Source organism: Paroedura picta, chromosome 18, assembly GCF_049243985.1.
Source record: "Paroedura picta isolate Pp20150507F chromosome 18, Ppicta_v3.0, whole genome shotgun sequence".
NCBI lineage: Eukaryota > Metazoa > Chordata > Lepidosauria > Squamata > Gekkonidae > Paroedura > Paroedura picta.
The window spans coordinates 8652986-8667194 of NC_135386.1; the positions used below are offsets into that span (position 1 = coordinate 8652986).

At 46.7% G+C, this 14209-nt stretch overlaps 1 protein-coding gene across 1 annotated transcript; it reads left to right on the forward strand.

The window, feature by feature from the left end:
- Positions 1 to 82: 82 nt before the first annotated feature.
- HDC (histidine decarboxylase) lies at positions 83 to 13684 on the forward strand. Its single transcript, XM_077317822.1, has 12 exons — positions 83 to 346; positions 2376 to 2548; positions 4429 to 4542; positions 6824 to 6946; positions 7660 to 7794; positions 8442 to 8585; positions 9404 to 9470; positions 10336 to 10498; positions 10602 to 10692; positions 11682 to 11780; positions 12256 to 12357; positions 12751 to 13684. The coding sequence occupies exons 1-12, from the start codon at positions 250 to 252 to the stop codon at positions 13483 to 13485; spliced, it is 2043 nt and encodes a 680-aa protein (XP_077173937.1). The 5' UTR covers positions 83 to 249; the 3' UTR covers positions 13486 to 13684.
- Positions 13685 to 14209: the final 525 nt, after the last annotated feature.

The window sequence follows — 14209 nt, forward strand, 5'->3', positions numbered from 1 at the left end:
TTGATCTCGTCTGATAAATCCTGGCCATTCATCAATGCATCCCCTCGTAACAAAAAGGTTAATGCGCTGCAGAATGCTCGACATCAAAGGCATGCAGCACCCGATGGAAGATGTAGAGCAGGGAGGAAGTTGGATACCCGTTCCCTAAAATTCTGATGACGGCAGAATTTGCCTACCACGCGGGGGAGGAGCCTCAGTGGGCAGCTCAGGAGGGCATAAAAGGCAGGAGGCATAGGTGGGGGCCAACCGATGCGAGAGAGAGCTGTCTGCAGCTGTCTCCACCAACTTGGGAAGAAGAGCTTTCTAGTGACAGGAATCATGGATCAGGAGGAATACAGGCAGAGAGGTGAGGAAACAGCTGAAGGGAGGGTTGGCATTGCCCACCTGGCATGGGTAGAATTCTAAGCTCGGTGGAGCCTTGCATGTTTTAAAAGGTTCGTGGAACGGCTCTTTGCCTTGATACTTAAACAGAGCCCCTTTGCTCAGAGAGGCGGTTTTATTCCTTATTTCAGAGCTCTCCAAAGGCACTTGGTGAAAGAAAGCAGGACTGCAGGTCTGCAGGTCCCATCAGTCAGATAAAGCATATAGAGGATGCAGCAAAGTTGTTTTCTGTTGCCCCAGAGCAGGGGTAGTCAAACTGCGGCCCTCCAGATGTCCATGGACTACAATTCCCAGAAGCCCCTGCCAGCGAATGCTGGCAGGGGGCTTCTGGGAATTGTAGTCCATGGACATCTGGAGGGCCGCAGTTTGACTACCCCTGCCCCAGAGGGTCAGACCAGAACCAACGGGATGATATTACTTCTAAGGAATTTTCAGCTAAACATCCGGAAGAAGTTCCTGACAGAGCAGTTCCTCAGCGGAACAGGCTTCCTCAGGAGGCAATGGGTTCTCCTTCTTTAGAAGTTGTTAAGGAGAGGTTAGATAGACATCTGACCGAAATGCTAATTCGGGGAACTTAGGCAGATTATGAGTCGGTGGGCAGAAGTGATTGTATCCCTGCTTGGCTCTTCGGCTATTGTTCTTCGACTATTACGAAGGGCTTTCTAATTCACCTGTAATGCTATATCGCCTTCATTTCTTGCATGTCCATGGAAGTGCCAATCGTCACTTTGAGATCCGGAGGCGAATTTCTTCCAGGCCAGACGGGCCAGGGATTCTGTGGGGTTTGTTTTAGGGGGGGGGAGCATCATCCAGGCATGAAATTGGTGTCACTGAGGGTGGGCAGGTAGTTGTGAATTTCCTGCATTGTGCCCGGGGTTGGACTAGATGACCCTGGAGGTCCTCTCCAACTCTGATTCTATGAACCTTGTTGTCATGCCAGCCGGTTTTCAGTACTGGTGGTGGCATCTCCTGACTTTTGTTAGCAGAAACCTGAGCTGTGGACAATGATGCCTCCCCCCATCAACTCCCACCCCGGTCCCCCCTTCTCAAGGAAAGCCCCCCTGCCTCTCAGCCTCCAACCCACCCCAGCCTACATGACGAAGACACCACATCCCGAAGGTGCCGCTATGAACTAGATCCTTAAAAAAAAAATTAATTGAAGTTTTTCAGTTCATAAAAAGGAAATAACAGAAACAAAGTTTGAAAGCAGAAAGAATAAGTAAAAGGAAAAAAGGTCATGCAGGTAGGAATATAGAAATATCGTGAGAACAGACTTAGTAAACAAATATATAGATGTGTTCAGAGTTTACCCGTCACCTGTACTCTAAATCTTACAATTTCCTTTTGTGCAGTCATTTTCCTTCTGGTTTAATATTGATATTTCTTTAGTCTAATGACTTGTATCCCTAACTTGTATCTATTATTTTGTCACCAAAGTGCAAGAAGTCCATAGGATATTCCCAGTCAACTCTAAAAGAAGAGATAAAGAAGAAGATAACTAAACTTGTTCTTCGACTATTACGAAGGGCTTTCTAATTCACCTGTAATATATATAGATGCTATATCGCCTTCATTTTGAACAAGATTTAGAATCCAAGTTTAGGTTATAAGTGAGCTCTGTATCAAAGCTCTGTAAATCAACACAAAAATAGTCTAAAAGATGCTTCCAGCTCCTATTATTTTGTACAAAAATGCTTAAACGTGTAATGAGGTTATTCAGAGTCATTTGGTGATTCTCAGGCTAACGTATGAACAGCTTTCTTGGAGAAGGATTTGGCTTGAGCAGACAGTCAGTGCACTTCTTCTTCTTCTTCTTCTTCTTCTTCTTCTTCTTCTTCTTCTTCTTCTTCTTCTTCTTCTTCATGTGAGCCATCTGTTTTGCTGCAGCAGGAGATGACCGTGCACATCTGAAACAGCCTCCTAATCAGAATGTCTTGTTCACAGTCTGCCCCTTCTTCTTCTTCTTCTTCTTCTTCTTCTTCTTCTTCTGACAGGGAAAGAAATGGTGGACTACATTTGCCAGTACTTGACCACGCTGAGAGAGAGGCGGGTGTCCCCTGATGTGACGCCTGGCTACATGAGGGACCAGCTGCCCCACAGAGCCCCCCTGGAGTCGGAGAGCTGGGACAACATCTTCCAAGACATTGAGAAGATCGTTATGCCTGGGGTAAGGGCATGCGGTGGGCGTGTTGAGGAGGCTGGGATCAGGGCCGCTGTGCATTCTCAGCTCAAGAGAAGGTTAACGGGTGATATTGGCATTTGGCTTAGCTTTTTCATTTCCCAGCAGGACATCTCTACACATGGAAGTTAGAGGTATAGAAATGATCCAACTCTGAAATTTGGCTCTAGATGCACCCTGCCTTTGTACTACTTTCTTTGTACTACTCCCAGGGGCTCGTGGGAATTGTAGTCCATGGACATCTGGAGAGCCACAATTTGGCTACCCCTGCTTTAAAACATTTGTGAGAGAAATTGACTGCACCAGTAACTCTTCCTCAACTAGGCCTAGTCTGTACACACAAAGGATAATGCACTTTCAATGTGCTTTGGCAGCTGGATTTTCCTGTGCGGAACAGGAAAATCTACTTCGAAAGTGCATTGAAAGTGCATTATCTATTGTGTGCAGAATAGGCCCTGGTCTAGTTAATGTCTCACCTGCATTGCAAAGGAGTAGAAGAAGGGGCTGCAATCGTGGGAAAGAATTAAGGTTACTCCCCACCCTCTCAGGATGCTCCGGTTATCCTAAATTTGCAGTGATACCCCCATAGTGGTGAGGGGTGTGTGTGTGGCTCTGCTGAAATAACCAGTTGCGTTGCTTGATGGAGTTAACCCATGTTGTGGGTAATAAGATCTCTGTAACTTTCTTTTGGTCAAGGAAGCAAAGGGACAGGACTTTTCATGGAAAAAGACAGGGAAAACTTCCTCCATTGCCTGATTTCCTGTTTTTAATCCAGCAAATTTAAAACGTAGATTTGGGAGGGGCCCTACAGACCATCTAGTCCAACCCCCTGCTCAGTACAGGATCAGCCTAACGCATCCAGGATCAGATAGTGCAGCCCACTGGCAGCTCCAAGATAAATCAAAGGGACGGGGAGAATACTCATGAGGAGGAGCAGTAGAGAACCTGCTTTGAATGCAGAGCTGCAAACCCCATCCTCCCAGTTCACATCTCACCTCTGCCACAAACTTATCTGGCTGGTCCTTAGTAAATGACTCTTCTTCTGATCTCAAGGGCCGCCCACCACGAGCGGAGAATGCTAGCCCACCTTACAGGGTTGTCATAAAGAATCCTGAAATAATGTTCATGGAACACGCTAAACCCTAGAATTGGGCTGATCTGGCCATGACCGCAGATGCCAAAAAGAACAGTATCTGAGAAGATGGAATGAGAAAACTCAATTCCCTGCTGCACTCAACGCTTGATGTATTTAGTTTTTATAACCACGACAGAAATATATATATATATTTTGCATGGCACCCTTTGTTCCATTACGATCTGAGATCAAACCACCAGGAACCACTGGATATAACGAAAAGTATTTGATAGAAAATGATCGCTGTCTCCTCTTTTAAGAAATCTCTCTCATCTCTGTGTTTCGTGGCGATAAATCCTTTTGCCTGCGTTCGCAGTTTATCTTCTGTATGCATTCAACTACATTTCCTTTGCCGCTGTCAGTGACCAGATCTGAGATGCACGCAACTTAGGCCTCCTTCCCTCTCTTCTTCTGTACAGTTAGCAAAGGAGGAACGGGTCACCAGTGGTTGCATAAAATAAATTCTGAAGCCCCTCTCTCCTTTCATAGAATCATAGAGTCATAGAATCATAGAATCATAGAGTTGGAAGGGGCCATAGAGGCCATCTAGTCCAGCCCCCTGCTCAACGCAGGATCAGCCCTAAGCATCCTAAAGCATCCAAGAAAAGTGTGTATCCAACCTTTGCTTGAAGACTGCCTTGGCATCCTTTCGTTCTTGGCTGGAGTTTTGCTCTATAAGAGGCCAATCAAGCCGTTCTTACTGTTTCCTGTTTCTCTGTCTTTTCCAAACTAGGTTGTCCATTGGCAAAGTCCACATATGCATGCCTACTTTCCAGCTCTCACCTCGTGGCCTTCTTTGCTGGGGGACATGCTGGCAGATGCCATTAACTGCCTGGGATTCACTTGGGTAAATAATATAGTTTGGTTTAAGAATTGTGATGTGCTTTTGATGTCTTTTGTTAGCGCTCCAAAATGAAGGCTGTTGAAGAAAGATCTTTGTAGTTGACTAGCCTTTTCCAAAGATCTTATGTAGTTGACTAGCCTTTTACAAAAATTTTATGTAGTTGACTTGGATTTTCCAAAGATCTTATGGAGTTGACTAGCCTTTCCCAAAGATTTTATGTAGTTGACTTGCCTTTTCCAAAAATCTTATGTAGTTGACTAGCCTTTTCCAAAGATTTTATGTAGTTGACTAGCCTTTTACAAAGATTTTATGTAGTTGACTTGCCTTTTCCAAAAATCTTATGTAGTTGACTAGCCTTTTCCAAAGATTTTATGTAGTTGACTTGGCTTTTACAAAGATCTTATGGAGTTGACTAGCCTTTCCCAAAGATCTTATGGAGTTGACTAGCCTTTCCCAAAGATCTTTATAGTTGATTAGCCTTTTATTTCATTTGCAAATTATTTAAAACTTCACTATAGGTGTCTTTTTGATATTACGGCATATATTTCATGATGTATTTTTAATGCAGATTTATCACCCTGTAAATCCTTAGAGGATTTTATAATTGCAAAAGGGATAAGATGTTGTGATGAATATTCATGCCTAATTCACTGTTAAAAGCATGTTTACACAACAAAAGCAAAATTAATTAGTATACTTTTTGCTGAAATATCATGAAAAAGATTTACCTACAATGAGAAATAGTTGCCCTTGAAGAGCATTTATTTTCTTCACAAAATTTTAGGTATAGAATAACTATAACTTACAAGGCGATTGTAAGCAGCTTGGAGACTCCTTCGAGGAGTGAAAAGTGGGGTATAAAACCCAACTCTTCTTCTACGTTATTTCCTTCCTGTTGTGAATGAGACAGACGGCCACTAGATGGCAGGGATGTACCATGTTTGGCACACTCCAGCTGCCTCTGCTACCAGAGGTCCAGCAAGGGACACCTGTAAAAGAGCACCTGCTGGGTTTCTTTGTTTCTATCACTCCTGGGAAGGGCGGAGAGGACAAATACTAGATGGGGGCCTGACCACTCTGTCTTTTCCTTTCCTTTGCCTGAGCCAGAGAAGTACAGAACTGCCCTGGGGCATGAGAGTTAGCCTTGGGCCAACACAAATACTTGGGGAATGAATATCCATCCATGACCTCCCCAACTCCCAAGAAGTGGACAAGCCCTTTTGCCCAGTTTTACTGGTTATGGAGGTGGCTGGACATGAAGAAAAAGAAGAGTTGTTTATTTACCCTACTTTTCTCTACCTGAAGGAGTCTCAAAGAGGCTTCCATTCGCCTTCCCTTTCCTCTCCCCACAACAGACACCCTGTGAGGGAGGTGGGGCTGAGAGAGCTCTGACAGGACTGCCCTGTGAGAACAGCACTACTAGGACTGTGACTAGCTCAAGGTCACCCAGCTGGCTGCATGTGGAGGAGGAGCGGGGAATCAAACCAGCTCGCCAGATTAAAAGCCACCGCTCTTAACCACTGCACCAAGCTGGCTGCTCTTAACCACTGCACCAAGCGGCTCTTAACCATTACACTGTTCCGCACAGGAAACTCCAGCTGCCAAAGCACATTGAAAGTGCATTAGCTGACGTATGCGGAATGGCCCCAGTGTAGATCGTTACTCTTCCATCGACATTTGCTGGGTGACCTTGGGACAATCACCCTCCCTTCCCCTGGCCAAGCTGGCCAGGCTGTTGTGATAACAAAATGGAGGAGAGGTGAACCATGAATACCACCAAGAGCTTCTTGGAGGAGGGTCCGGATAAAAGTGTACTAGATTTGAGTGGAGGAAGTGACTTTTGGGGTCTCCAGCCATTTTTAGGGTTCAAATCCAGCCTCTCTGTCTTTCTTTCTCTCTCTCTCTCTCACGCACACACACAAATGCACACCTCCCCTGTAATACAACAAGAACACTGACAGGAGGGGGGAACTGTCATTTTTCGGCGGTGTGGTATAGTGGTGAGACCCAGGTTCAAATCCCCACTCACCCCGTGGAAGCTTGCTGGGCGACCTGGGGCTAGCTACCCACTCGCAGCCCGACCTTCCTTACAGGATTGTTGTGAAGGACAAAATGGTTGGAAGGGGACCAATGTAAGCCTCTTCAGAATCCCCCACTGGGGAGAAAGGTAACATGCAAACGAAGCAAATAAATAAAGAATAAACTTTCTGAAAAGTGGGAGATGGAAACTGGGCTGCCAAAAAGGATCGTCTAATGACCAAGGCCGTGTCTTCCTCGTTTTCAGGCGTCCAGTCCCGCCTGCACAGAACTGGAGATGAACGTGATGGACTGGCTGGCTGAAATGCTGGGGCTTCCCGAGACATTCCTGCATTATCATCCCGACAGCAGGGGTGGGGGCATATTACAGGTAAGTGGCCGAAACAGAGAGCTGTTGCGTGGATCCTTTTGAAAAAGGCACAAGACCCAGCCTGCTGTATTGCAACTAAGCAGGTTTGGGGCTGTTCGGTACCCTCTTGGAGCTCCCGTCTAAGCATGTTTCTGTCCCTGCGGATCCGAGACAGAAGAAAATCTAGATAGAATCATAGAATCATAGAGTTGGAAGGGACCTCATGGGTCATCTAGTCCAACCCCCTGCACTATGCAGGACACTCACATCCCAATCGCTCATCCACTGTCACCTGCCACCCCCTTGAACCTTCACAGAATCAGCCTCTCCGTCAGATGGCTCTCCAGCCTCTGTTTAAAGATTTCCAAAGATGCAGAACCCACCACCTTCTGAGGAAGCCTGTTCCACTGAGGAATCACTCTGACTGTCAGGAACTTCTTCCGGATGTTTAGACAGAATTTCTTTTGAATTAATTTCATCCCATTCGTTCTGGTCTGTCCCTCCGGGGCAAGAGAGAACAACTCTGCTCCATCCTCTACATGGCACCCTTTTATGTAGTCATACAGAAACGAAATACATTATCAGAGCAAACAGATTGTATTCATCAGGGTTCGTTGAAGGTTAGTTTTGGCTTTGTAGATCGCAGCCTGTGCTGGCAGCGCCACTGGTTCTCTGGGGTCAACTGAGAGTTTTCTGATCCATTCTGCCACTAATTACTGGCTCTTTCTTCACAGAGCACTGTTAGCGAGTCCACTTTGGTCGCTCTGCTGGCTGCGAGAAAGACTAAAATCCTGGAGATGAAAACATTCGAACCGGATGCAGACGAATCAGCTCTGAACTCCCGGCTCATTGCTTATGCCTCAGATCAGGTAGATTGCTGCCCTAGTGTTTAGGTTAGACTTGCCTGGTGTCATTGGGTGTTCGTCTTAGTCGTCATCTTAGTCCTTGCTGCCAGGGCCTGAGTGTAGGGTGCAGCGCATAACAGCAAAAGTCCCAATGGTCTGACAGCAGCAGAAAAAGGAGATCCTTTACTGGAAAACAAATGTAGGTTAGCCCTGGACCAAGACATTGGATCTGGCATCATTCATGAAGGAAAGAACATTGAAGCAAAGTTTGCAGATGTTGACACACTGGTTGTGAACTGTGTTGAGCGCTTAGGGAAAATGCTCCATACCTCTCAGAATTCATGTCTGCACCTTGGGTCGGTAACGAAAAATTCTGCTCGAGGAACACTGCTCAAGAAAGCAGAGGCGTCATTTCTCTCAGTCATCTCCTATTACAAATTTGTTTTCTTCTGCTCCCTTCTGTTTTCTTTCTGAGCCGGCAGGAAAAAGGAAGCAATCTTCCGGAGGCCAGATCTGGCTGTGAAATGTCCAGTGGCTGAATGATATTTATAGAGCTTTCCCCAGCATTTTGCCTTTCCCTGCACATCTACTTGTCAGGGGTCTTGAGCTGCAGTTGCCTGCAGCTGGACGGACGCCTCTTGATCAGGAATCTGTTCTGCTTCTCTTCTCAGGCCCACTCCTCGGTGGAAAAAGCAGGGCTGATATCCCTCGTGAAGGTGAGGTTCCTGCCAGTCGATGAGAACTTTTCCTTGAGAGGTGAAACCCTGATCAAGGTCATTGAGGAGGACAGAAGCCGCGGCTTGGTGCCTATTTTTGTGAGTAGTGCTCTCTCTTTCTTCCCTGGTTCGATTATTACGTTGTCCTTTGGCAAAGTTTCTGCTTCCCTTTTTAATCTGGATGAAACCAGTATGAAAAGAGCAGTGGACGTTTTTATATTTGTGGTTTTGAACCTTTAATTCCCTGCTGCCAACTGGGGACGACGACGTTATCATCCAATTCTCCCCAACCACAGAAGGGAAATTAAAATTTTCCTCTGGATTAACCTTTCACGTTTTTGGGGGGGGGTTGTCTTTTTTCAGAGTGCTGGAACTGATATAACTGTGCCTTATTTATTGTTATTGTTGTTGTTGTTGTTGTTGCTGCTGCTGTTGTTATTGTTATTGTTATTGTTATTAGGGTTTCTACTCTGTTTCTACTCTGTTTTTCTGTCAGACTTTGGTTTAAATAGTTTTTGCAACACTTAGAAAAACCCCCTGAAAGATCGGTTTGACCAGAGATGACAATAAGCAGAAAGGGGATGCACAGTACATCGAACAGGAAAAGCAGAGGCAGATGCACTGTGTAGAAATACAATCTCTAACAATAATGTTCAGAAAACTGAGTATATTAGACAACTACAGAAAGAAGGCAATTCAGTAGCAATATCCGGGGATGCATAAAGCTACCCACAATCATAAATAGTATCTGAAAATGGGAGAGAAGGAATGGGAGGTGTTGCTGTCATTCAGTCCTCTTTAAAAGTATTGTCCGCCTCCATTCTCTTACTGGGCATTTTTCATGAACCAAAAAACATGCAACTCTTAGAGTTGGAAGGTCCACCATCCTTTCTTGACAAGTCCCTGGTTTTGTTTAGGTTTGTGCGACTCTGGGTACCACAGGCGTTTGTGCATTCGATAACCTCGAAGAGCTGGGCCCAATATGTGAGTAATCGCGTCTTCTTGAACAGGCCCATTCATTCATTCATTCATTCATTCATTCATTCATTCATTCATTCATTCATTCATTCATTCATTCATTCATTCATTCATTCATCCATTCATCCATCCACCCATCCACCCATCCATCCATCCATCCATCCATCCATCCATCCATCCATCCATCCATCCATCCATCCATCCATCCATCCATCCATCCATTCATTGTTGGACTTATATACTGCCCCTTCCAGCCAGTCAACTTGGAGCAATTCACAGCAATAAAAGTACAATTCAAACCAAACCGGAAAGAACAAACAACCCCAAACAACCCCCTCCCTCCGCCGTGCAATGGCTGGAAACATCACCTCCCACCAAAGGTGGAGAGCCCAATTGATGTTCCACCACTCAGCCTCAGCCTGGTGGAAGGTCTTGCTGCCCCTCCAGAACTGCAAGAGCTCCAATAGGGCCCTCAGCTTTTCAGGGAGTCCATTCCACCAAGTCCAGTCCAGGACCGGAAAATCCAATGGTGCAGAATGTGGTTGGGAAGCCGAGCTGTGTCCATGCCCACCCGAGGCCCCTCCCCTTCCCACCCCTCGAGGCCCATCATTGGTCATTGGGGGAGGACAGGTTGACATGACCATATATGGTCATACCACCCGATAAACGTTTAACAAATTTTAAAAATATATTAAAAATGAATTACCTTCCATCCTTTTGGGAACCCCTTCCAGGGCTGTTAAGTAACCTTCCAGGGCTGTTTAATGAAGCCCTGGTAGAGAAAGCCTGTCCTACATTGAGTAAGTTTTAGAGTTGGGTCCGAGCCATTAGACTTTCACAAACCCTGGTCTTTATTTATTTTTTTCGGTAGGTGCTAAAGAGGGCCTTTGGCTTCACATCGATGCTGCGTACGCAGGGACGGCGTTTCTGTGCCCGGAATTCAGGCCATTTCTGAAGGGGGTTGAGCACGCGGATTCTTTCACTTTCAACCCTTCCAAATGGATGATGGTTAATTTTGACTGCACCGCCTTTTGGTGAGGGAGCTGACAGAGCGAACCTCCGCGTGGGCTTATGAGCATGAGCGTCCAGTTCCGGGGAATCCTTTACAGCCAATTTAGCCTGTTTTCATTTCCGCAGGGTCAAGGACAAATGCAAGCTCCAGCAAACCTTCAGCGTTAATCCCATCTACCTCAGGCATCCGAACTCAGGATCAGCTACCGATTTCATGGTGAGTGACTAGTGGATCTCTGGCTCACCTTCTCCCAAGTACGGCTCTGCCTCAGTTTCCCTGGCTCTTCTCGTATCACGGCAACATTTACTGCCTCGTTTCGTAATGTCCCCGTTGAAGAAGAAGAAGAAGAAGAAGAAGGATTGGTTCTTATATGCCATTTTCCCTACCCGAAGGAGGCTCAAAGCGGCTTACAGTCGCCTTCCCTTTCCTCTCCCCACAACAGACACCCTGTGAGGGAGGTGAGGCTGAGAGAGCCCTGATATTGCTGAAGAAGAAGAATTGGTTCTTATATGCCGCTTTTCTCTACTCGAAGGAGGCTCAAAGCGGCTTACAGTCGCCTTCCCTTTCCTCTCCCCACAACAGACACCCTGTGGGGTGGGTGAGGCTGAGAGAGCCCTGATATCACTGCTCGGTCAGAACAATTTTATCAGTTTTTTTTATCACCCAGCTGGCTGCATGTGGGGGAGCGCAGAATCGAACCTGGCATGCCAGATTAGTAGTCCGCACTCCTAACCACGACACCAAACTGGCTCTCCGATAATATGTTCAAGTTTACAAATCCAAACTATCATACTAAATTCTCTCCGATTCGGTATCCAATCTCCCAAGATCTTTCTGAAAAAGAAGTATTCCCTTATTGAGTGATTTATAGAAAGCGCTTTATAGAAAGCGTTCGCTGGCAAGGGCTCATAGGAATTGTAGTCCATGGACCTCTGGAGGACCACAGGTTGACTACCCCTGCTTTAGAGCACAGTCCCCCAGTGTGATGCCTATGGGACACTATGGCACCCACCAGAACTTCCACCATGCCCAACAAGTTTTTCAGAAGGTGGCAGAGCTTGCCCTCCTTTGAGTGAAAAGGTTTTGCAATAGCATCCCCAGGAGCTAGAGGATCCCACGGAAGAATAAGCATCACTCCTTTGGTCACAATTATCCCTTACCCATTCTTGCTTGCCCGTAAGTCAGCAGCGTGTCTTGATTTCCAGCACTGGCAAATCCCCCTGAGCCGAAGGTTTCGCTCGCTGAAGCTCTGGTTCGTGATTCGCTCTTTCGGCGTCAAGAAGCTCCAAGCCCACGTCCGACATGTAAGTGAGCGACGATCACAGGGGGAAATCTCCACCCATGAAATAATCGCAACTAGGGTGCAAATGAGGAAACGTGTAGACTGATCATTTTTGCCTGAAAATGCGGAAGGGTGCTTGCACTCCAAAGCTCACGCCTTAAATAAATCTTTGTTGGCCTTAAAGGTGCCAGTGGTCTCTGATTTTGTTTTGTGGGCCCTAACAACAGTTTACCCATGTTGCAAAATGAGAGGAGAAACCTGGCTCCTGACCCCCTGCAGCAATCCAGATACTGGCGGCAAGCTGGTTGGGGTGGAAACAGCTCTGGCAAACCTGGCATTTCTGCAGACCTGCGGAGTATAATGTTAAATGCATAATACTTTCAGGATTGCCCGGAACAATTGCTTTGGATAATGAGATGGCAAAAGGTAATACTGCCGGTTGTTTTTAGGTGTACTCTTGGAAAGAATAGCCACTTGTGCTTTTTGCAAATCCACAGGGCACGGAGATGGCCAAATACTTTGAGTCACTGGTCAGAGGTGATCCTCTGTTCGAGATCCCTGTCAAGAGACACCTGGGACTGGTTGTGTTTCGGTTAAAGGTAAAGCCCGCTTTGTTTTCTGTTCTCCTACAAGGTTTGCAGCGACCCCATAGACCAAACAGAAAGGACGGATGAGCATAGGGCAGCCTTTTCACAGCCTTTATACCTCAAATCAGGTGTTCCTGAACCATAGTCAACAAATTGTGATTTTAGATTACAATTTACATTTGCTGGTTCCCTCAGATTTGGGGGCAGGGGAGAAGAAGGATCAAAGTTATATTGCCCCCAAATTTGTGTTAACTCCCCACACTTTAATAGAGATTGCCACCGATTCCTGGGCCGATCAAGAGGGACTGGTTTTGCAAAAACCCATGCCTTGCCAGGAAAGACTGCCTCTGTGTTTTGAGACACACCAGCATGTGGATTTGTACAATTACCGGACTTTTTAAACAGGGCCCTAACTGGATGACAGAAAAGGTCTTGAAAGATCTCAACAAGTCAGGCCATCTCTTCCTCATCCCGGCGATGATCCGAGACCAGTTCATCATCCGCTTCACCGTCACATCTCAGTTCACAACCCAAAAAGACATTCTACGAGACTGGACGCTCATCCAACGGGCCGCCGCGCAAGTCTTCGACCCGTGTCGTACTCCAAAACCTGTTCTCCCGGAGGAAATCCCCGGCGTGATAAGCAGCCCCAGTCCTAAACCGACTGGCGTCGCTTCCCAGTTTCTCCTGGACAAAGGGGAACGCAAGACGCTGCCCCCGAGACAAGTAACCGCACAGCCACGGAGGGCATCTTTCAGTTCCGCAGGGTGGTTGCCCTCCGAGCATGCTCACGTATCCGAGGAGATTTCTTTGGAAGACACTTTTGTCGAGGACGGCCCGAACGCCACCAGCCTCTCGAACTTGCCTGCCCACACCAAGAAAAAGACCCGATCCTTCAGCGTACCGACAGCTGGCCTGTGGGAGCCGAGCGGCTCAAAGACGGCGAGTTTCGAGGACTCTGGGAAGAGCGGGCTTCACCCCCGCAAGAAATTCCTTGCCAAGCTGCCCGAAGAGGTGCTGATGCTCGAGAAAAGTGCCTTCAAGAAATTCTTGAAATTCTACCGGGTTCCTAGTTTCCCGGAGTGCACCGTGCAGTGTGGCCTCCAGCTACCCTGCTGCCCCCTGCAGGCCATTGTCTAGCGCCTTGGCTCCAGTGGCCTTCCCCCATTGGTGAGGACCAAAGTCCGCTAATTCTGATGCAATACAATTGATGGCCTGTTCGGCACCGAAAAGAATGGGAATCTTCCTTTCCGGAGACTGGGCTTGTGCCACTTTTTAAAGAGCCTGTATATTTATAAGCTTAAGATATAAATAAAAGTTGTTTAGCATGGTGTCGAAAGTGTCCGTTTTCGTTGTGGAATCCTTCTGTTTGTTATGCGTGGGAGACGATGTATCGGTTAAACCAGCCTTTCTCAGCTTTTTAGCCGTTGAGAAACCCCTGAAATAGTCTTCAGGTTTCGAGAAACCCAGGAGTGGCAGGTTCATTCAGAATATGGTTGGGAAGCAGAGCTGTGGACACGCCCACCCAGGGCTCCTCCCCTTCCCACTCTGTCCAGGCCCGTGATTGGGGGGTTTACATGACTATATATGGCCATATCACCTGATTAACACATTTTAAAAATTAATCAACTCCCACCCATCTGGGAAACCCTTCCAGGGCTGTCAAGAAACCTCAGGGTTTCGCGAAAATCTGGATGAAAAAGCCTGGGTTCAACTATTTTATTTATTGCTTTTTATTTACTGCTTTTGTGACCCACTATCTACCTCGCTGAAAATGACTTGCAGCTCTCTGTGTCTCCATTTTACCCTCATCACAACATTGTGTGCAACCTTAGGCAGAATAAGTGTGACTAGCCCAACATCA

Bases quoted from the DNA above. Each gene is read 5' to 3' on its own strand.
- HDC (XM_077317822.1), top strand. From the start codon at position 250: ATGCGAGAGAGAGCTGTCTGCAGCTGTCTCCACCAACTTGGGAAGAAG. The intron at 2,549-4,428 runs GTAAGGGCATGC...TTTCCAAACTAG, and splicing joins AGAAGATCGTTATGCCTGGG to GTTGTCCATTGGCAAAGTCC. The intron at 10,693-11,681 runs GTGAGTGACTAG...CTTGATTTCCAG, and splicing joins GATCAGCTACCGATTTCATG to CACTGGCAAATCCCCCTGAG.